The following is a 22,848-nucleotide window of genomic DNA, read 5'->3' as shown; positions in this document are numbered from 1 at the left end:
ATACTCAAGGGAATAAAATGAAAGTCAAGAATTTTATAGCCAGCAAAGCTGACCTTTAAGTATAAAAGCAAAACTGTCGTCAACATGCAGGAATTCAGAGATTTTTTTCATAAGCCCTTTCTTAGGAATCTACTAGAAAATGGGTTTCAGATGATCAAAATGACTATGAATTATATCTCAATGAAGCCAATATATAGATATAGGTATAAATATATAGATACCTAATATTAGACAAATGTAGGTACGTAAGGATACCAAATTAATAGCAGTTAATTTAGGGGGAAGAATGGACTTGGCATGTAGGAGGTAAATGAAAGGCGATGCTCCCTTTCTATAAAAATATTTCTGATTGTTTGACTATTGTACAATGATCACATAGTGCCTTTGTATTTTAAAAACAAGCTTGAGCGCTACACTAGCACTGTTCCCAGACTTCTGCAGTCCTGGAGGATGTTCTGTGACTGCACCACGCAGTGCGGCAGCAAACTCTCCACATGTTACTCTGAGCACTTGAAATGTGACTAGTAAGACTGAGAAAATCAATCTGTAATGTTATTTATTATTCATTAATTTAAGTTTAAATAGCCGCATGTGGCTAGAGGCTGCCATATTGGACAGCACAGCTCTGGAGTATTAAGGCAGAGGGAAAACCAACGCCCATGTCACAGACTCACTAGGCCCAAGAAGTAAGAGTGTGCGCACGTGTTTTCCAGGGCGATTCACCCGCCATCTAAATGTCATTTCCATCAACGCCTTTGAGGATGACATTTTAACCAAGATTTTTACTTCAATTGCTGATTGGCATTTTGGGAAAGGGTTCGACGTGATATTCTTAAGGTAAGAGGTTCCTGTGTCTTCCAGGATGTTGGCCTGGGGTCCTCAGATCTGGCCCCTCCTTGACTGGTCTACCTTCTTCCTCCCAAGGTATGGAAAGATGCTGGTGCAGGCTACTATGACAATTTACAAAGCTGCAGTGGAGAATTTCTTGCCAACTCCCACCAAGTCACATTACGTCTTTAACCTGCGGGACTTCTCGCGGGTGATCCAAGGGGTGCTGCTCTGTCCTCACACCCATCTGCAGGTCAGCCACTGTCGTTTCTGTTAACCAAGATCATTCAGCACCATCCTAATAGTCATAGCTAACTTCTATAAGCATTGACTCTGTGCTAGGCATGGTGTCCAACATTTTGTAAGCATTATCTTGTTTCAATCTCACATAAACCGCAGGATTTAGAAACTATTTGAGAATTGCCACCTCAAGCACACTCTTCCACTCATTCAAATAATCACCTCTGGATTTTCAGGATGTGGAAAAGCTTGTCCGACTTTGGATCCATGAGATTTATCGGGTCTTCTATGACCGTCTGATCGACGATGAGGACAGACAGGTCTTCTTCAACATGGTGAAGGAAACCACCTCTAACTGCTTCAAGCACACCATGGAGAAGGTCAGCCAGACCCTGTGGTCACTTGGCCTCAGAAATGTTTGACTTTGTTCGTCTCGGAGTTCAGGCTCCCTTCCTATGGGGACTCTCAGCCCTGCTCTCTGAATCTCAAGTAACAGCATTGAGCCACAGTCCCTTGATGTGGTGATACACCACTGCGCCCAATGTGCTCCGCTTCCCTGGTAACTTACAGAGCTGGAACCATTCAGAGTGATTGGCTATATGATGATGTTGTTTGTACATTTTCAGGGTCACATTAATTTGTGAGCTGAGAAATGAATCATGGATTTTCATGGTTTGATTGAGGCCCTGGTAAACCCAAGTGAAAGATTGTCATGGTTTCCCATTCATAAATATTTTCTCTTTTCCATTTCATTTAAGAAAATTTGTTTTAAGAATCATCTAGTTCTACCTCTGTTTTTTTTTAATCCTCACTTGAGGATATGTTTATTGATTTTAGAGAGAAGGGAAGGGAGAGAGACAGAGAAACGTCAATCGGTTGCCTGTTGTGCGCACTCCAACCAGGGATGGAACCCGCAACGTAACACGTGCCCTGACGGGGAATCGAACCCTCCGCCTTTCGGTGCACGAACAATGCTCCAGCCGAGCCACACCAGCCAGGGCTAGTTCTACCTGTGTTTAAGAAGTTGTGATTTCTCCATAGAAAAACTACAAAAGTATTTTCGCATTGCAGCCAGAGACCAGGTGCAGAAGCACCACCAGGTGTGATGCAGGAGAAGGAAGCATCGAAAACATTCCTACTCTAGGCACAGGGGGCGAGCCAGGGGAAGCCCCTGTCCCTGTCTTTAGTGACAGAGCAAGTGCTTTAAACAGTGGTGTCATCCTTTGCCCACCTCCGTTGGGGGATCTTACAGACCACCAATGTTTTACCTACTTAGCAAGCAGATTGACCCTCGCTTTCACACTCTTTTCCCAAATGTCCTTCCATTGTAGTCTTTGCCACCATCAGGTCCACATGTGATAGTTGGTTTTGTCTTTTTAAACTGTTAATGAGCCGTGACTTTGAAGAGTGTGCTGGAAGGAAACCAGCTCCCTCCCGTTCCCTTCCTCTCTGCCTCCTGCTGCCCTCCCAGGTGGGCCGCAGGCTAAGCTCCTGGCTGAGACTCGTCTTTCCCACAGGTCCTTATCCACCTGTCACCCACCGGAAAGATCACCGATGATAATATCCACAGCCTCTTTTTTGGAGACTACCTCAAACCAGAAAGTGAACCCAAAATCTACGATGAGATCACTGATCTGAAACAGCTCACAGTGGTCATGGAGTACTACCTGGGGGAGTTCAACAACGTCAGCAAGGCCCCCATGTCCCTGGTCATGTTCAGGTTCGCCATCGAGCATATCTCCCGGATCTGCAGGGTCCTGAAGCAGAGCAAAGGCCACTTGCTCCTGGTGGGTATTGGGGGCAGCGGGCGGCAGAGTGTCAGCAAACTGTCCACGTTCATGAACTCGTACGAGCTGTACCAGATCGAGATCACTAAGAACTACTCAAACTCCGACTGGCGGGAGGACCTGAAGAAGATCATGCTGCAGGTGGGTGTGGCCACCAAGAGCACCGTGTTCCTTTTTGCTGACAACCAGATCAAGGACGAGTCGTTCGTTGAGGACATCAACATGCTTCTGAACACAGGCGACGTGCCCAACATCTTCCCTGCTGACGAGAAGGCTGACCTCGTGGAGAAGATGCAAACGGCGGCCAGGACGGCGGGCGAGAAGATCGAAGTCACTCCTCTTTCTATGTATAACTACTTCATCGAGAGGGTGAAAAAGAACCTTCACATTGTCCTCGGTAAGAAAGGAGCAAACCCAGTCTTCCCTCTTCCTCTGGCTGTTTTGGGGTCTCCTGAGTGCCGTGCGCCCAGGCCTCTGACAGTGGTCTGAGGATGATCCAGCCGCGGCGCTTGTCCAGGGATCGGTGCCTGGGATTTCTGTGTGAACTTCCACTCCTCTGAACAACTATTTCAGCCCTGTTGCACTCTCCTCAATCCTCTGAATTCTTCTCTGAGCCCTCTCCTTTCTTTTAGTACATTACCCTGGTGACCTCACAGAACAACACGTGGAGGTCTTCTCCCTGTCAATGGCATTTCCAAGCCATCCAGACACCTAGGCGTTGTGATCACCATCTCTCTTGTTACTGTGTCCTGTCATTTTCTACCTCTGTGCTCTGTCACATTCTCCCACTCATCTCCATCGCCGCCACCTTCACGTTGGCTAAGCGCTGTTCTCTCTCCCGGACCTCACCTCCGCGGCCTTCTCGCTATTCTCTCTATGTCCACTCTTGTCCATTCCAGGCCTTTCTGTTCCACTGAGCCAGGATGGGTTTTTTCTCATGTAGTGCAGATATGATCATTGTGTACACACACACACGCGCGCGCGCAAGTTAAAACACTTAAATTGCTTTCTATTAGGATGAAGACCCAAATTCCTCACCTATGGTTTTATAAGGCCACCTACCAGATTGTCCTTGTATCCTTTCCACTCTGGTCTCAAACCAAGCTTCCCCTTCTCTCTTTCTTCTTTAGCCACACTGACCTTCTCATATCTACCTGTGCATCACACTTTCTTTACCACCTTGAGTCCAAATAAAAAATGAATGACATTTGGGGTATAGACTCCCAAATTTGTGGCTGGATGGGGTCAGAGATAAGCTGATGCCCCCAGACTTCTGTAAGCAGCTATGTTTGAGGCATCCATGGCAAGTGGCTCATAGGGCTCAAGCCACTCTGGCAAAGGGACCCTAAGGATCTGGAAGGGACAATAATGGTATGGGAGACCGATCACTGAATTCCCATCACAGAACTTCACGAAAATATCCCATGACTCCCCCCTGCTTCCCAGGCACTCATCATGACTGTCCCGGTTACAGCCCTGGGGTACAACAGGAGGCATGACCGCCCCACCCCACCAGAATCCTTGGTGAGACCTGCCTGCTGCCTTGGGCCTCCTTGGAGGAAGGGAACTGACAAGGTCTGTTTCTCATTAGCCATGAGCCCCATTGGGGATGCCTTTCGGAACCGCCTGAGGATGTTCCCTTCACTCATCAATTGCTGTACGATTGATTGGTTCCAGTCCTGGCCCACAGATGCTCTGGAGTTGGTGGCTAACAAATTTCTGGAAGATGTGGAACTTGATGACAATATTCGGGCAGAGTAAGTGTCAGCTGCATCTTAGTATCCCAACCACACATTCCAAATTGAAAATCCAGATATTGGCTCTATTCTTGTTGTTGTTTTAAGATTTCTCAATTTAGGTATAAAAGTCTTATATTTTTAAATGACATTTCATTAGATATTTAATAAAACACTTTTTCTGAAAAAGAATATAAGTTTACTGTTCAGAAATGTCCTGGAGATGTCCTGTTGTCACAGCTGCAAGAGCCTGAATTTAATAATGTAGTTATTTCAGTAGTCTTAGAGCTATCACTCTCAACTGGGCAGTGTCACCGCCACTGCAAGGGCACGGAATGGATTCTTATGAGCATAAAGGAAATGTTCTCTTTGATGTACAAAGCACAGATACACAAAAACTAAAAGAAAGGCTAGAGTAAGGGAAGAGATGAGCATGTCAACCCCCCTGGGTGCCCCATGGAGGCAGGGGCAGTGCACCTGCCTGTCTGCCTGTGTGTCCTTAGTGCTGAGCAGATGCCTGGACTGCTGAATAAATGGATGAATGGAGCAGGCAGGGTTCAGAAAGTTCTGTCTTAAGAACTTTGAACTTTGAACTTTGTTCTGTAGGCCAGAAAGCCCTTAACCTGGGTCTGTAAGGCCCACGAATAGAATTCAGGGGGTCAGTGAATATGAATGGGGGATAATTACATATTCATTCTCACATCCAGCTGGTATTTTGCATTTTCTTAAATGATGAATGTAGGCAATAAACCCAGTAGGATTAGCAGGACTGTGACTTTGTTATCCATAGAAATCAAGTGGGGTTTTTTTTCCCACAACTCATTTAATCGGTACAGACATTTCCTTCAGAAGTATGGTAGCTTTCAGGCCTGCTGCCCAATTTTATTTAATGCCGCAGTCGGCAAACTATGATTCATACATAGGCCACGTTCAGTTTACAGCCTGTTTTTTGTAAATTAATTTTTATTGGAACCATGCCACTTTTTTCACACTACAACGGCAGAGTTGAGTAGTTGCTACAGAGATCATGTAGCCCACAGAGCCAAAAATATTTACCCTCTGGCCCTTTCCAGAAAAAGTTTGCTGACCCCAATTTAATGCATTGATAAAAAGCACATATGTGACTATAAAACAAATTTGGTTTTTAAAATACTTTGAAAACTCTATTTCAACCTAATTGTTTTCCTGTGTAATCCTGGTTTCCTTTCTGTATTTAAAAACATTATTCTGCAAAGTCCAGATGCTTTACCAGACTGCCCGAGGGTAAGAGCTCCTGCCCAAGCATTGGTGATTCAGCAGAGGGATCAGAGATAGAAATTACCTGGTCAAAGATCATTCTAGGAAGAATATCTACCTCCCCAACCCTCCTGGCGGCTCTGTTGACCTGCTTCGGAGAATTCGAGATTCCGCGGGCCACACTCAGTGTGCCTTCAAACATCCTCCCACCTGTAACAACCGTGCATGTGCCTCGGGCCTGCCTGACCACTTTCATGCCTTGGCAGGGTCATCTCCATGTGCAAATATTTCCAGGAGAGCGTGAAGGAACTGTCACTCGATTATTACAACACTCTTCGCAGACACAACTATGTCACCCCCACCTCCTACCTCGAGTTGATCCTAACCTTCAAGACACTCTTGAATAGCAAGAGGCAAGAGGTTGATATGATGAGGAACCGCTACCTGACTGGCCTGCAGAAACTCGACTTCGCAGCTTCCCAGGTGAGCACTGCCAAAGTAGACCAGGGACAGAGAGGCCCAGGAGCAGGCGGACACAGGGAGCCTCTTGTTCAGATGCAGCATTCAGAGGGCGCCCAATGCAGACGGCATCTGAGCTGCATGTGCAGAACTCCCTCACTTGCTTCAGCCTAAACCCAGCCTATGGAGTTATCTTTAATCAAGATTTTGCTATTTTGTTCACCATGGATTTTTTTGCATTAATTTTTACTTAAAATATTGCAATTAAATACTATTTATCTTGAGTACTAATTTTTTGGTGCCCCTTAAATTTTGTGCCCAGGGTGAGTGCCTCACTTGCCTTACCCTTGCCCTGGCCTGGATACTGTCAGAGGGGAGCTAGGCAGAGTAAGGCAGCAGTTATCCTAGAGTCAGATAGTCCTGGCCTCCAATTCCGGCTCCACAACTTACCAGCTATAGTACTTTGAACCTCTTGGGGCCTCAGTTTCCTCTTCTGTTAAATAGGTGATAACGGTCTTTGTAGGGCTATTATGAAGATTAAAAGAGCTGACACAGTACAAAATGCCTGGCCTATGAATTAGTAATTCATTTGTGCTGGGACAAGCCATCTTGACAAGCCATCTAAAATGAGAGCCACATTAAGACAGGAATTTTCAACACCGATAAAGATCTGAAACAACTGAGTGATTTACAGTAGGTTTGTCCTGTTGCTGAGCACAGCAAATGCACGAACACTGCAGCACAGGGGTGGGAGAGACATGAGGGGTATCCTTCGTTGCTCTGTTCCTGGGGGTGCTGGGTTCAACTCGGGGTCCTTTGCTTGTAAGAGACAGAGGATGAAGGTGCCAGTTAACATTCCTTGAGCCCTACCACATGCTCAGTGCTGCGTATAGGAAAGTTTCACTCAGAGAAACCAAGACGCAATGAGGCCAAGTGACTTGCCCACAGTCATGCAACTTAGTAAGTAGGTTTCTCAAGAGGTCGGGCAGAACTGAAAGTCAGATGTGCATGACCCAGAGCCTGTGTCAGAGCCAGGCCAGTGCTCTGGGCTTCTCTCCCCTGGGCTTGCAGGGCAGTGGGCGCAAGGTCCTGAAACCATCTCCAAACAAGTGTCTGAGCGACCTTAGGAAGCAGAATCAGGACCAGTGGGTGAAACTGTGTGGGGGTAAATTCTAGGTCTTCATCAGGAACATCTAACGCATTGAGTGGTCCGAAAAGTGCCCCACCTTCCCTCAGAGGTGGGGGGCTTCCTATCACTAGAGGTGTTCAAACAGTGGCCAGAAAATTACTTGACAGAATGTTTAAGAGAACATCACTGTTGGAAAAAATGGCCTTGAAAGTTCCTTCTATCCCAAGTATCCAGCCATGTATGTTTCCTTCACAGTCTTAAAAAAAAAAAAAAAAATGTAGGCTTTTCCTGGCCCGGTAGCTCAGTTGATTAGAGCTTCATCCTGATATGCCAAGGTTGCAGGTTCAATCCCGATCTTGGCCCATACAAGAAACAACCAGCAAATGCATAAAAAGGTGGAACAACAAAATCTGTTTCTTTCTCTTTCTCTCCCCCTGCATTCCTCTTTCTCAAATCAGTAAATAAATTAAAAATGTAGATTTTTTTTTCCCCTAACTTGCTTTTGTTCTACCTCTCTCTGCCCCCAACACTAGAATGTAGGCTCAACAAGGAGGAATACCTTTTTTAAAAGCTTTCCGTTTATCATTGTATGTCCAGTGGTGAGCACTGTGCTCATTAACTACAACACATAGTGTAAACTCAGTTACTAAGTACTGAAGATCAAAGAGGTCAACTCCAGCCAACAAATAGATCCCGTGTTCAAATCAACCTTCTGCATTACGCAGGTTGGAGAATGGTTTCAAACCCTGCCACCGTGCTGTTTCAGCATCGACATAGCTCTCTGTCTCCTTGCTAGGTGGCAGTCATGCAAGTAGAACTGACCGCCCTCCAACCCCAACTCATCCAGACGTCTGAGGAGACTGCCAATATGATGGTGAAAATTGAAGAGGAGACGAGAGAAGCCGATGCCAAGAAACTTATGGTGCAGGCGGATGAAAAAGAAGCCAATGCTTCTGCTGCCGTTGCTCAGGGCATCAAGGTACAGATGGCTGGGAGGAAGGGGGAGCCAGTGTCTTCACTAGGGCCAGCACAGTTCTGCAAACGTGTGTGGTCACGCCCGTCTTGCAGATGGGAAGAGTGAGACTTGAAAAGGGGAGGTGACTTTCCCAGCAGGGCACAGCGGGGATGTGATGAGCAAGTAAGTCTTCCTGACCCCTGGCAGTCTCCAGGAAGCAGTCTCTTTTTTCAGACATTCTTTGTCTCCCTCAGAGTCAAGGCCTACAAGACCCAATATGACCTAACCTCATCTCTGTGACTTTCCTCTCGCTCACTCTGCTCTGGCCATGCTGGCCTTCCAGATGTTCTTTACATAACACAAGGCAGCCGGGCTGGCATGGCTCCGTGGTTGAGTGTCGACCCATGGACCTGGAGGTCATGGTTCGATTCCTGGTCAGGGCGCATGCCTGGGTTGCAGGCTCGATACCCAGCAGGGGGCGTGCAGGAGGCAGCTGAGTAATGATTCTCTCTCATCAATGTTTCTATCTCTGTCTACCTTTCCTTTCCTCTCTCTGAAATCTATAAAAACATATTAAAAACAAAAAAGCAAGGCACACTCCCACCCCAGGGCCCTTACACGGGCTGTTTCCTCTGCCTAGAACGCTCTTCCAGTCCAGATTGGATATCTCTCTCTCCTCCATCATGGTTTTGCTCAGATGTGCCTGGCGTGTCATAGGGGTGGAATGAACATTAGTTGAATGGCAGGTGATAGAACCTATAGTACTCCATTTGAAGGTCCTGGGACAGGCTTCTCCTACTAGAAGAAAAGCTATTAGGAGCTATTAGAAGCAAACCTGCCTTACAGTCATGCGATGTTATATATTTCTCAAAGCACTTTCAGCTACACGATTCCATTAAAGTAGTACAACTGCCTTGGACGTAGGAATGACAGGGAACAATATCTGAAAGTCAGCAGCATGGAGGCTCGCCCCTGGGTGAAACCACCTTCCAGAGCTGCACAGCGAGCTGGTGGGAGTGGAATCCAGGGGGCATGGCACGTAGTTTAAGATACTTGTCCCTATGCTCTAAATGAGCAGTTAGGAAATTCTTTTGGCCATTCTTCCAGTAGAAGCTTGAACAAGAAGTAGCCTGTGTCTGGCTTCTAGGATAAATAAATAATGAGGCACTTTCTAGAAAAGGACAGGGCTTTCAGACTGGCTTCTCTCCAGCGAGTCCCGAGACCTGGCCTCTCGTAGATTCCCTTGGATCCAGTCCCTGGTCTCAGAGTCACACAATGAATGTGAAGCACAGGTAGCAAGCCAGTGGGACCATAAAAGACCGTGACCACTGGGCACCAAGAACCGCGGTCCAGCAGGTGATTGGCCTTTTTACGGCAAGATGGTAATAACAGCGACTACTTGGAAGCGCCGTGGTGATTTCTCCCGTACGCCTTCACTTAGCAAGTGTTCATTGAACACCCGTTATGTGCCGGTGCTTTCCCAGGCGGTGGGGAAACGGAGTGAACGGGACAGGGAATTCCTTCCCTCGCCGAGACCGTAGCCCCCTCTTTCTGGTCTGCATTACCTTTTCATCTAAGAGCCCAGCGAGGGAAGCGGCATCACTCCCTGTCTGCAGATGAGGAAACCGTGGCCTCGGAACTTAAACCACTTGTCCAAGGTCACAAAGCTACCAGGTGACTGAAGCAGGATTCAAACCCAGAGCTCTCTCTGATCCCAAAGCCCTTGCATCTGACCATGATTCCAGAAGAAGCACATATACACTGACATACACTTTTAAAAAAATCTTGGAATAATTATCAACTTTTAAAAATCAAGAGATTTCAAGTAAAATTTTTAAAGTTTCAGCTTTTCTGAGGACAAAACTCAAACATCTGGCAACATGGGACCTGTTTTCCTGGGTTTCCGCCGTCAGTGGCCTGGGACTGTGCTGCCCTGTGTGTGTCCCGTCCACAAGCCCCAGCCAGCCCACTTCCCACGCATGCACTGCTGGCCTGGCCCCAGGAGGCACATGTGCAGCTCCTCCATGGTTTTATTCTAGAATCGGGCACATCAGGGCTCAATATTTGCTCAGATTCCTCATCTGGGGATAATACGAGAAAACACGTAAAGCTTTAACGTGTCCAGCACAAAGTCAGAGCTTGATGGCCCATGTTAGCTATTCCCCAAAACAGTTGTTCTTTACCGGGTACCAATCGGACTTACCTGTTTGGTGAAGGCCAGCCTGTCACCACACGTGGGCACCTCACCGCCAGGGTTCTGCTCTACAGTGTGAGAGGGGAACAGAAGCCACTGGAGCAGGAGGGACGTGAGAGGTTTACAAGGCGAGGACTAGGCACACTCCTTCCTGGTTTCACTGTGAAGGGTGAGGTCCAAGGCTCTGCCATCCTGTCCCCGGACTGGGAGTGACATCCCGGAGGTGAGTCAGGAGGGGAAGAGACTGTCCAGGAGGAGAAGGAATCTGTGCTGGCTCTGAGTTTCCCTGAGGCTTTTGTGTGGAGCCAGATCCTTTCTGAACCTCAAGGGCTACACCTCCAGGACCACTGATTTCCACTAATGTCCTCACACCCTCAAAAGGAGACGACCTGGGAGGGCACCCAGCATGGGATCCACACCAGGAGGTGAGGGGACTGGCTGATAAGATTCAGGCCCCAACACTGGCTTCACAAGTACAGCTTAAATTGGTCGATTCTTTTGAAGTTAATGGATCATTTTTTTCCCTAATGAGGATGATAAATGATGCCAGAGTCACTGCCGAGCGGGTTACATTGCATCAGCATGCACTGTGCTCATGTCTCTCACACAACCCCACCCAACTACAGGGGCCATTTTTAATAGTAATTTTTTTATCATAAAAACAAATAACTTAGCAGTAATAACACAGATGAAGGAATTTTTTTTAAATCCTCACCTGAGGATATTTTTTTCCATTGCTTTTCAGAGAGAGTGGAAGGGAGGGAGAGAGAGAGAGACATATCGGTTGGTTGCCTCCTGCACCCACCTGACCAGGGCCAAGGATGGAGCTTGCAACCCAGGTACATGCCCTTGGCTGGAATCGAACCCAGGACCCTTCAGTCCACTGGCCGATGCTCTAACCACTAAGCAAAACTGGCTAGGGCAAAGGAATTTTTAAAAAGTCAACTTTAGGCCTGACCAGAATGGGTCAGTGGTAGAGCATCAGCCCATGCACCCAAGGGTCTCAAGTTTGATTCCCAGTCAGGGCACATTTGGGAGGCAGCCAATCAATGTGTGTGTGTGTTTCTCTCCCTCTCCCCCTCACTCCCTCCCTTCCACTCTCTCTAAAAATTAATGGAAAAATATCGTCCAGTGAGGATTTGCAACAACAACAAAAAGAAGTGAACTTTAACCCTTTGCTTTTCCGATTTTCCTTCCAGTCCAATCTGTACCCGGGGATAGCTTTGCTGTTGCAGTCATAGCATGGTTGCAGTGTGCATTGGGATTTTGAAATTTTCTTACCATCATATTACAAATGTTTTTTCCAGAATGTCATACAATAATTTTAATGACCGTCTTAAGGAGGTGTTTCACCCATCAAGTGCCACCTCCTCTTGAGCACTGAAGCCTATTGCTTCCTGCCTGGTTTTCAGTATTTCAAAAGTGTAAACTGGACTTTCTTGACAGAGCTGTGAGGCGGAATCACCTTTGGAGTTTAAAATGCAGGTGCCCTGACCCCACCCAAACTGAGTGAATCAGAATCTCTGGGTGTGGGCCTGGAGAGGAGTACACCCCAAATGCTCTCAGGGCTGGAAATCACCGTGACAGGTAATGTTACAATCAGAGCGTGTTTGAGTCACCTGACAAACAAGCCTGCGGACCCAGGCCTTGACCCTGTGGGAAGGGGCCGAGCCACCAGGCCACCCGAAGCAGGAGTGTGGGCCCCGAGGTGTCTGGCCGGTTCTAAGAGAGGGACTCGGAACTATGGATAACACGAAGCCATGAGCGCTTGGGATGGTGGGAGTCCACCGAGAAGCCAAAGCTGTGGTCCCATCGATGCCTTTGGTATCCTCTGCCGCCACTGTGAGAAGCGCAGGGACTGGTTTTAGTTCTTCCCCCTCTTGCCTCCCACCCTGGTGCACATCCTATGGCTGAAGTGGGCCAAACTGAGTGGCCCGTGGACGGAGCCATTCATTCTGATGCTGGGGACATCTGACATGGCGCATTTTGGGGGTGGGGGGTTGTTTGAATATAATGAAGCTAAATAAAACATTGCTGTAAGTTTCTAAGAAGAGCAGAAAACCTAAAATAAAGAAGCCATGATACACCCCCCCGGACATGTGTACGTGTGCACACACACATCCATGCACGAAAGCAGGACCACCCGTGTCCTGTTTGCCTATCACAATAAACCTACAGGACATAGACTTCAACCCTTGCTGCTCTGTCCCAGGATTGACGTTGTCTCCTGGAGTTCGCTTCCCTCGCGGCTGGGTGACCCCCCCTTGGGCTGCATGAGAGGCCAGCAGCTCAGGGTTGGAGCTCGGCTCCCTGAATGGCCAGCTGTGGGGCCTGAGCTGACTCATTTTGCTTCATGAAATCTTGGGTTTTTTTCTTTTCTTCCTTTTGTTTTTTCGGATTTAGTAATTGGACCTCTAACTCATCTGTAAGATCCCTTCCTGTTCTAAAAGTCTTACAATGTTAAGCTTTCTTTTTTTAAATTGAGATATAATTCACATACCGTTAAGATTCACCCTTTTAAATCACGCAGTTCCGCGGTTTTAGTATTTTCACACAGTCGTACAACCATCAGCATTATTTAATTCCAGAATATTTTCATCACCCCAAAAGGAAACCCATCAGCAGCCCCTCCCCACCCTGCCCTCTCCCTAGCCCCTGGCGGCCACTAAGCTACTTTCGGCCTCCATGGAATTTTCTTTGCTGCACATTTCATGTAAATGGGATCATGTGGCAGCTGGCGTTTTTGTGTCTGGCTTCTGTCACTCAGCATAATGTTTTCAAGGCTTATCTGTGTTATTACATGAATCAGTGTTTTTTATGGCTGAACAATATTTCATTGTGTTAATTTTGTTTTGTTTTTTTGGTGTTTTTTTTTAAATGTCTTTATTGATTTCAGAAAGAGGAAGGGAGAGGGAGAGGGAGAAACATCAATGATGAGAGAGTCATTGATGGGCTGCCTCCTGCACGCCCCCACCAGGGATCGAGCCCGCAACCTGGGCATGTGCCCTGGCCAGAAATTGAACCCCAATCTCCGGGATCCTAGGTCGATGCTCAACCGCTGAACCACACCGGCCGAGCTAATTCTGTTTTCAAATGAAGAAATAATGTCTCTTCCTGGATTTCACTATCAGCTCCAATCTCTATCCCTGTTCTTCATTCTTAAACTCTGGCCTTAAATTCCTGCCCAGCCCCAAGCTTCGCCCGTCCCTGACCCTGACCCTGCCCCTGCAGTGCGTCCCCGCCCCTCTCCCACGCCTCACGCCTGTTCTTCCCTCAACTTGTGCTGGCTCCTCCCGTCTGTCACTCACCCCTGGAGCCTCACCCTTCCTCTCTCAGCCCATCCTGATCAGTGGGTGTGAAGTCACCCACTGCATAGATCTCTTGGGAATGGGTTAAAAAAAAATCAAAGGCTTACTTTTTTTTTAAAGATCACAAACCAGGTGAATTCTTAAATGTCCAAGGCATCCAAGCTGCAGCCCCCAAGGGCCTCACAGGCCTTCCTGCACGCAGAGCTCCGGGCCGCCTTCCTGGAAGCATGGAGGTGCAGGGATGCCTCTGCCCACTTCCCCGGCTTTCTCCAGGAGCAGAGCTTTGCTCCCTGCCCCCGGGTGCCAGGCACTGGCGCTCACTCCTTTGTCCCTGTGCTGCCTGCAGGACGAATGCGAGGGGGACCTGGCAGAGGCCATGCCGGCACTGGAGGCCGCACTGGCTGCGCTCGACACCCTGAACCCAGCGGACATCTCACTGGTGAAGTCGATGCAGAACCCCCCAGGCCCCGTCAAGCTAGTCATGGAGAGCATTTGTGTCATGAAAGGGCTGAGACCAGAGAGGAAGCCGGACCCCAGTGGCAGCGGTAGGTACCCCCCAGCACCGGGCAGTGCGCGGAATCTTGGAGGAAATGAGAGAGGCACCAGGGCGTCGGTGCTCCCCAGAGCATCTTTGCCATCCCCTCTCCTCTCGGCCAGCCAGGAAAATGCAGGTATCTGTAGGCGAGGCCGAGCTGAGTCAAGGCTCCTGCCTGCAAATTATTACAAAAATGAAGGTCCTGGAGACAAAGGGGCTGATGTGGGGCAACGACACACAGAGTAGTGTGGGGGTCAGAGGGAGAGAGAGAAACAGAAGGCTCGAGGGAGACAGAGAGACAGAGGGACAGAGAGAGAGAACCACCGAAAGCTAGTGAGACAGAGACAGAGCAACAAGAGAGACTAATACTGAGAAAGAATCGGAGACCCAGACATCTAGATGCATACACACACACGCGTGCACATGGACACATGCGCCCACGTGCACACATGGATGTGCACATGCATACACGTACACACATGGTCGTATGTGCAGACACATGACATGCACGCACATAGGCACAAAGAGAAAACAAACGGAGAGAGGTCAGGAGGGAAAGGAAGTAGGAGGGGGACAGAGAGGGGGCGGAGAGGGAGAGATGCACACAGTGTCAGATAGAGAAACACGAGGCAGACATGGGGGTGTGAAGAGAAACAAAGACAGAGACACAAAGGCTGAGATGAGAGTGAGAGAGAAATGGAGACAGACGCAGAGACACACAAACATAGAGCAAGTGGAAGAGAGACAAAGACAAGGAGACCAAGACACACCATGAGGAGAGAGGTGGGGTGGGGTGGGGTGGAGCATGAGCCGGTAGAGGAGGCCGAGGGAGGCAGGCGCAGCCGGGGAGGGGAGGAGGGGAGACAAGGCTTCTAGGGGAGGGAGGAAAGCTCCTTGTGTAAGTGAGGCTAGAAGCATTAATAGGTGAATATTAGATCTCCTTAAAATCTGAGTTATATGTAGCATCTCCGTATCAAGTCAGGGGTCTTGGAGTGGAACAAGGATCCTGGCTTCTGCTTCCCACTGGTTAGCACTCCCTGGTTCCTGGCTGGTTTTCAGCCATAAACCCCATGAAGAAGATGCAGAGGGGACCAGGAATGGACAAGGAGGGTGTGGACTCGACAGGGGGATCCTTTAGGGCAGCAGTTGAGGTGTGCTCAGTGGGTCTCCACTCTGGCTGTGCCTAGAACCCCCTGGGAGTATAAAGAAGGCTGGAGCCCATGCCCTCAGCCCTCCCCCTCTTAGGGGTCTGTAAAGATCCCTATTCCATTGGTCTGGGATATAGCCTGAGCATTAGAGTTTTTTTAAACTCCTGGGTGGTCGAAGGTGCAGCCAGGGTTGAGATGGTGCACAAAGCATGGCCAGGCCCCAAAAGTCAGTTCTCTTCGTGGATCATTGATGATCCACACAGGACCCATCGTTCGCCTTTCTATTTCAAAAGTAAAGCAAGTTGTATATATTGTTCACTTAACCCGCAGGATTCAGCCAGTACATTGGAGTGGAGCAAGAGCAATTGAGTTCATTTGGGGCGTCTTGAATTTAAATGGAGCAGGTCATTTTCCTGAAGGCAGTCAAAAACCTTCATGGGAAATATTTGTTTGATTGCTGTGCTTGCATTAGGAACAGGACACATTTGACCTATTGTAATTAATATAATGTCTCAAGTGCAACTTTTTTTTTAATGCTCACTCGAAGATGATGTTATTGATTTAAGAGATAGAGAAAGGGGGGAGAGAGAGAGAGAGGGAGAGAGAGATCACTGTGAGAGAGAAACATCGATTGATTGTCCGACCTGGGATCAAACCTACAACCAAGGTGTGTGCCCTGACTAGGAATCGAACCTCCCACCTCTTGGTGTACAGGATGGCTCTCTGACCAACTGAGCCACTCAGCCAGGACTCAAGTACCACTTTTTTTGATGAGCCAGAGCTTGGCAAGTATTTACAGTGCCATGAGCCAAAAAGACCTCCAATCTTTTCAACACATCAACCCTTAAAAGGAGCACTGCCTTGGGATGAGGAAGGGGCTCACCCAGTCAGCCCTTTGTCAGCATGGGTGCTAAGGAGAATAGGACCCTGCTTTGCTCCTGGGCAGGTCACGGATGGCCTTCTGGCCAGTTGCAAGCTTCTTTTTTCACCCTCGATTTCTCTCGGGCCTCCCCCACTCTCTCACAAGGAAGACTCATCGGGTTCCATCCAACCACCTCCCAGACTTGGCTCTTTTGCCCTCTCCATCCATGGCTGGGATAAGAGGCAACATTCATTCAGCACATACTAATTGAAGACTGAGTTTCAGGCACTGTGCCAGAGCATAGCAAATACAGCTGGAGCTCACAGCTTTGAGGGAGAGGCTGACAATAAAAAGTAAGAAAAAATCGCAGATTGAAATAAATGCTATAAAAGGAATGGGCGTTCTAGCAGCTGAGACGAAAGAAAATGCTGGGGGAGGGACAGAGGGGCCCGCTTTAGTGAGGGTCATCTAGGGAAACCTCTCTGTGGCTTAGGGAAGGGTGGCTTTAAAAATGAGCCTCGGCCTGGCCGGGCGTGGCTCAGCGGTTGAGCGTCGACCTAGGATCCAGGCGATCGGGGTTCGATTCCCGGTCAGGGCACATGCCCGAGTTGCGGGCTGCAGCCAATCAGTGACTCTCATCATTGATGTTTCTATCTCTCTCTCTTCCTCTCTCTGAAATCAATAAAGATATATTAAAAAAAAAAAACACAAAACACTTAAAAAAAAAAAAAAAAAGAGCCTCAAGTCTGGTCAGGAGCCAGCTAGAGGCATTCACAGCTCGTGGTAGGGAAGCACTAGGGATCAAGGGGTTGAAGTCCTTCGTTACTGAAATCCAAGGAGCAAGGCAGCGATGGGGTGGGTGAGGTCGGTGGGCCTCCCAAGCCATGGTGAAGGGCTTAGACTTTTCTTTTTTTATTTAGATTTTATATTTTTAAAGTAGCTTTAAGTTCACATCAAAGAGATTTCCCATATTCGCCTGCCCCCACACAAGCACAGCCTCCCCCATCGTCAACATCCCCCCAGATTTGTTACAAATGATGAACCTGCACTAACACATCGTAATCACCCAAAGGCCATACATAGTTTACACGATCGCCTGCTCTTGGTGGTGTACATTCTGTGGGTTTGGACAAAATATACAATGGAGGGTCCATCATTATGGTATCATACAGAGTATTTTGTCTGCCCTTTCTCTGTAGGACTTTGAATTTTTTTGCCAGATCTGAAGAGTAGTCACTGCAAAGCTTTAAGTGTCAGGCAGAACATCTTAATAATAGTCTTATCTCTGTTGCTCGTCCCAAACAGGGAAAATGATAGAAGATTACTGGGGGGTATCGAGAAAGATTCTTGGAGATCTGAAATTCCTGGAGAGTCTTAAGACATATGACAAAGACAATATCCCCCTGGTGATCATGAAACGGATCCGAGAAAGGTTTATTGACCATCCAGATTTCCAGCCAGCTGTCATTAAAAATGTGTCATCTGCCTGCGAGGGTCTGTGCAAGTGGGTGAGGGCCATGGAGGTGTACGACCGCGTGGCCAAGGTGGTGGCTCCCAAGCGGGAGCGGCTGAAGGAGGCTGAGGGGAAGCTGGGTGCACAGATGCAGAAGCTGAACCAGAAGCGAGCAGAGCTGAAGCTGGTGGAAGACCGCCTCCAGGCCCTGAACGATGACTTTGAAGAGACGAATGCCAAGAAAATGACCTTGGAAGAAAACATCCATATCTGCTCCGAAAAGCTGATCAGGGCAGAAAAGCTGATCAGCGGTCTTGGGGGAGAGAAGGACCGATGGACGGAAGCTGCCCGGCAGCTGGGGATCCGCTACATTAATCTGACAGGGGATGTGTTGGTGTCCTCGGGGACCGTGGCTTACCTGGGGGCTTTTACAGTGGATTATCGGGCCACGTGCCAAAAGCAGTGGTTGGCTCAATGTAAAGAGAGGATCATCCCCGGCTCCAGTGACTTCAGTCTCAGCAACACATTAGGGGATCCCATAAAAATTCGCGCCTGGCAGATCGCTGGGCTGCCAGTAGACTCCTTCTCCATCGACAATGGCATCATTGTGTCCAACTCCAGACGCTGGGCCTTGATGATCGACCCTCAGGGCCAGGCCAACAAGTGGGTCAAGAACATGGAAAAAGTGAATAAGCTGTCTGTCACCAAGTTCACAGACAGCAGCTACGTGAGGACCCTGGAAAATGCTCTGCAGTTTGGCACCCCCGTCTTACTAGAAAACGTTGGAGAAGAGCTGGATGCCTTTATTGAACCCATCTTGCTCAAGTCCACGTTCAAGCAGCAAGGGGTTGAATACATGAGGCTGGGCGAAAACATCATTGAATACTCCAAGGACTTCAAGTTATACATCACGACCCGCTTGAGGAACCCGCATTACCTCCCTGAAGTCGCCGTGAAAGTCTGCCTCCTCAACTTCATGATCACCCCCTTGGGCCTCCAGGATCAGCTCCTGGGCATCGTGGCTGCCAAGGAGAAGCCGGAGCTGGAAGAGAAGAAGAACCAGTTGATTGTGGAAAGTGCCGAGAACAAAAAGCAGCTGAAGGAGATAGAAGATAAGATCTTGGAGGTCCTCTCCCTGTCCGAGGGCAACATCCTCGAGGACGAGACTGCCATCAAAGTCTTGTCGTCCTCCAAAGAGCTGTCTGAAGAGATCTCCGAGAAACAGAAAATTGCCTCTGTGACAGAAACGCAGATCGACGAGACTCGGCTGGGCTACAAGCCTGTGGCCGTGCACTCGGCCACCGTCTTCTTCTGCATCTCCGACCTGGCCAACATCGAGCCGATGTACCAGTACTCCCTGACGTGGTTCATCAACCTCTACACGCACTCCCTGGCCCACAGCGGCAAGAGCGAGGACCTGGAGCTGCGCATCGAGTACATCATCGAGCATTTCACCCTCAGCATCTACAACAACGTCTGCCGCTCCCTGTTCGAGAAGGACAAGCTGCTTTTCTCGCTCCTGCTGACCATCGGCATCTTGAAAGAGAAAAAGAAGATTAACGAGGAAATCTGGTACTTTCTTCTCACCGGAGGCATTGCCCTGGACAACCCCTTCCCCAACCCAGCGTCCGAGTGGCTGTCTGAGAAAGCGTGGGCCGAGGTGGTGCGCGCGTCCACCTTGCCCAAGCTCAGAGGCCTGATGGAACATTTCAAACAAAACGCCAGCGAGTGGAAGCTCATCTACGACTCAGCCTGGCCCCAGGAGGAGGATTTCCCGGGGTCTTGGAAGTTCCTTCAAGGGCTGGAGAAGATGGCCGTCCTCCGATGTTTGCGGCCCGACAAGATGATTCCAGCCACCCGGCAGTTCATTGCTGAGCACATGGGCAACGCGTACATTGAGGCCCCTACGTTTGACCTCCAGGGGTCCTACAATGACTCCAGCTGCTGTACGCCACTCATTTTCGTGCTCTCTCCCGGCGCAGACCCAATGGCAGGTAAGGGTAGAATGTAGTGTGAAGGACATAAAGCGCCCAGCGTGTGCATGGATGACAGCTGTATGTCCCTTGTAGCAGGAGTGTCGAACTCAGATGGCTTTGAAGGCAGAGCATTGAACAGGCCAAGAGGGGGCTGGGCGACTGCAGGCTTCTTTTCCCACCTAAAGGGGCAGCTGCTACTCAGTGCCCATGCATGAGTCCTCTGGTAATGTGAGCCAGATCGTCTCATTTTTCAAGAGAAACAAGAAATGCGGAAATCACCCATTTTTACACCTTAATAACTCATTCAAATTTTTCTTAAAACTGTTGCGAGGGCCAAGCTGGGGCTAGATTTAGCCTGGTTGCTAATTTGTCACCTTTGTCTTAAATCATTTTTTCTCACTATCACGTCTCTCAGCTAGGCTTTTCTCTCTTTTAATTTTTGAATTTTTTGAATAATTAATACTGAGTAATAATTTTTAAAAAATCAAACAATGCCACAAGGTATAGGACTGTGGCTCAACCACAGCCATTTTGCCCCCTCAAGGGACATTTGACAAACTGGGAAAACATTTTTGTTGTCGCAACTAGGGGGTGCTACTGGCATCTAGTAGATAGAGGCCAAGGATGCTGCTGAACATCCCACTGTGCGCAGGATGCCCCACAACAATGGATTACCTGGCCCAAGATGTCAGTAGTGCTGAGGTTGGGAAACTCAGTGAAAGGTATATATTCCTCCTAATGCTCCCAGAAGTAACTACTATTACCGGTTTGTGTATCTTTCCGGAAATCATCTGTGCTTATTAAAGAGTATGAGTTGTTGGCAGGAATAGATTAGTCTTCTGTTCTGTTGGAGGATTGCAAAGCTTTAGTTTTCTCTGTAGCTGAATGAAGAAAGAGCACCACAAATGCCAATGACAAGGTTGACCTGTTCTGTGAGGCTGAGGAGTTTCACGCACATCCTGACCCAGGGGAAAAGCCAGCACCCCGCCCCTCAACGGAGGTCGGAGGCAGCTGATATGAACTGGTCTCCTTTCCAGGTTCCTATGCCAAAATGTTACTGCCAAAGATCAATTTATGGCCCCCATCTCGTACCTTTGCTCTTTCTCTCTATGTCCTTATTGTGGCAGATTTAAGTGAGAGAAACTAGCAGTAACCAGGACTGAAGACACATGGGGGAAGGTCAGAATATGATCTGCAAAGTGATGGCGTGTGGGTAGAGGACGGGCCACTCGCCTCCAGCGGTGCGCAAGGCCTGCTCCCTCTCCCCTGTGCCGGAGGCTTGGTCAGGTTCAGCACGAACAACAACTCAGGAGACACCACAGGCCGGGACGCACATGCCGTCTGGCTGCCCATTTTTTTCTGATTACGGTTGACCCGTGGGCTCAAGCATTGTCCACCTGACCCGCCCTCCCACACTTCCACCGGCCCCCCTAGAAAGTTTCCCATCATGCACTGTAATGGTTCTCAATCTTGGCTGCACAGAGCTTTAAGAAAAATCTCCATGCCAAGGCCACGCCCTCCACCAATTAAATTAAAATCTTTGTGGGCGAGACCCAGGCATTGTGTTGTGTTTTATAAAGCTTTTCGGGTAATTCCGACGTGCAGCCAATACTGGAACCACTGGCCTAATGGTTTTCGCTGCCTTAGGAATCGTTACCCGGGTCCATGATTTCCTTAGGGGCTGCAAAATGATGGTATTTTAATTCTATCATTCCTTCCACATTTATTAGCTAGAACTCTTCCATAAAGAATTTTCCTTTGTCAACTCTTTGCTTTACTGTGAGTATAGATTGAAAAGGACTGGCAGGGAAAATGCTTGGTTCATTCTCTATTTAGCAGCTTCCAGAATGAGTTGTGCCCTGGTAACCTCCAAACTTACTTATGCGGTAAGATTATTTGGTACCATTGTGAATGCATGGATTTTAACATATCAGATGTTTCAAATATGGTGGTATTTTACTCCCCTGCCATCACTGTTCTTTCTGATGCTCAAATTATTTCCTCTCTGGCCTGTGAGAGACCTTCATGCCTATATCCTTTCCTGTAACCCCAGGAGTTTTTGATAGCTGCCTTGCTGTGGAGATTCCATATATTCCAGAATCATCTCGTACAAACATTTCTGCAAGGAACTCCAGTTCTCTCAGAAGCTCCTGGTATTTGGAAACCACACCAGGGTGCTGGGGTGCCCATTACTACTGGGTGGATCATTGTTGGCAGACTAGACTGTTCCCTAATTCTCTTTGTGTCTAACCTGCTCTTTTAAACAATCAGTGCTTTGAGTTATTGTCTTCAGGAACAATGCTTTCCATTTCTCAAAGTTTTGTTTTTTTCCAAATCCATGTATATATATATATATTTTTGTAGAACTCTGAATTTTATTAGCTTTGTGTTCCTTTAATGATTTTAAGATGTGTGGTTGTTTTGGGGGTTTTTTATGGTCTTTTTTCGAGGCTATATCAATCTGCTAGGGCTGCCACAACAAATACCAAAGACTGGTGACTTAACCAACAGAAATATATTTTCTCCCAATTCTGCAGAGTAGAAGTACAAATTCAAGGTGTCTGCAGGGTTGGTTTCTTCTGAGGCTGCTCTCCTGGGCTTGTTCGTGACACCTTCTTCCTGTGTTTTCACATGGTCTTCTCTCTCTGAGTGTCCTCTCCTTAGAAGGACACCAGTCATGTTGGATTAGGACATACCCTAATGACCTCATTTTAATTTAACTACCTCTTTAAAGACCCTATATCCAAATACAGCCATATTCTGAGGTCTTGGGAATTAGGACTTCAAGATATGGATTTGGAGGGGACAGAATTCAACCCGCAGCAGAGTCCATATGTAATCCTTGGGGTGTTAATTCTCCCATTTATTGTATGTGCTAACTGTCCCTATGGCCGTGTATTTTCTCATATAGTTGGTAATTTTTTGTTGTGTGTTCACAATCAGCAAGCTTGTGTTGTTCTGTGGGAATCTCATATATCTTGAGTTTTAGGAGTGTCTTAACA

General features: G+C 48.1%; 1 protein-coding gene across 1 annotated transcript in view; it reads left to right on the top strand.

Annotated features, from left to right (window-relative positions):
- DNAH3 (dynein axonemal heavy chain 3) overlaps positions 1–22,848 on the top strand; it is a 147,512-nt gene that overhangs the window by 106,714 nt on the left and 17,950 nt on the right. The window contains exons 45-53 of the mRNA XM_087815176.1: positions 714–837; positions 925–1,081; positions 1,305–1,448; positions 2,586–3,252; positions 4,447–4,612; positions 6,094–6,310; positions 8,212–8,394; positions 14,219–14,417; positions 17,723–19,864. Coding sequence (XP_087671302.1) covers positions 714–837; positions 925–1,081; positions 1,305–1,448; positions 2,586–3,252; positions 4,447–4,612; positions 6,094–6,310; positions 8,212–8,394; positions 14,219–14,417; positions 17,723–19,864 — 3,999 coding nt within the window. The remainder of the gene's footprint in view (positions 1–713; positions 838–924; positions 1,082–1,304; positions 1,449–2,585; positions 3,253–4,446; positions 4,613–6,093; positions 6,311–8,211; positions 8,395–14,218; positions 14,418–17,722; positions 19,865–22,848) is intronic.

Source organism: Miniopterus natalensis, chromosome 3, assembly GCF_054644295.1.
Source record: "Miniopterus natalensis isolate mMinNat1 chromosome 3, mMinNat1.hap1, whole genome shotgun sequence".
NCBI classification, from domain to species: Eukaryota; Metazoa; Chordata; class Mammalia; order Chiroptera; family Miniopteridae; genus Miniopterus; species Miniopterus natalensis.
This window is presented reverse-complemented; position numbering and strand designations above follow the sequence as displayed.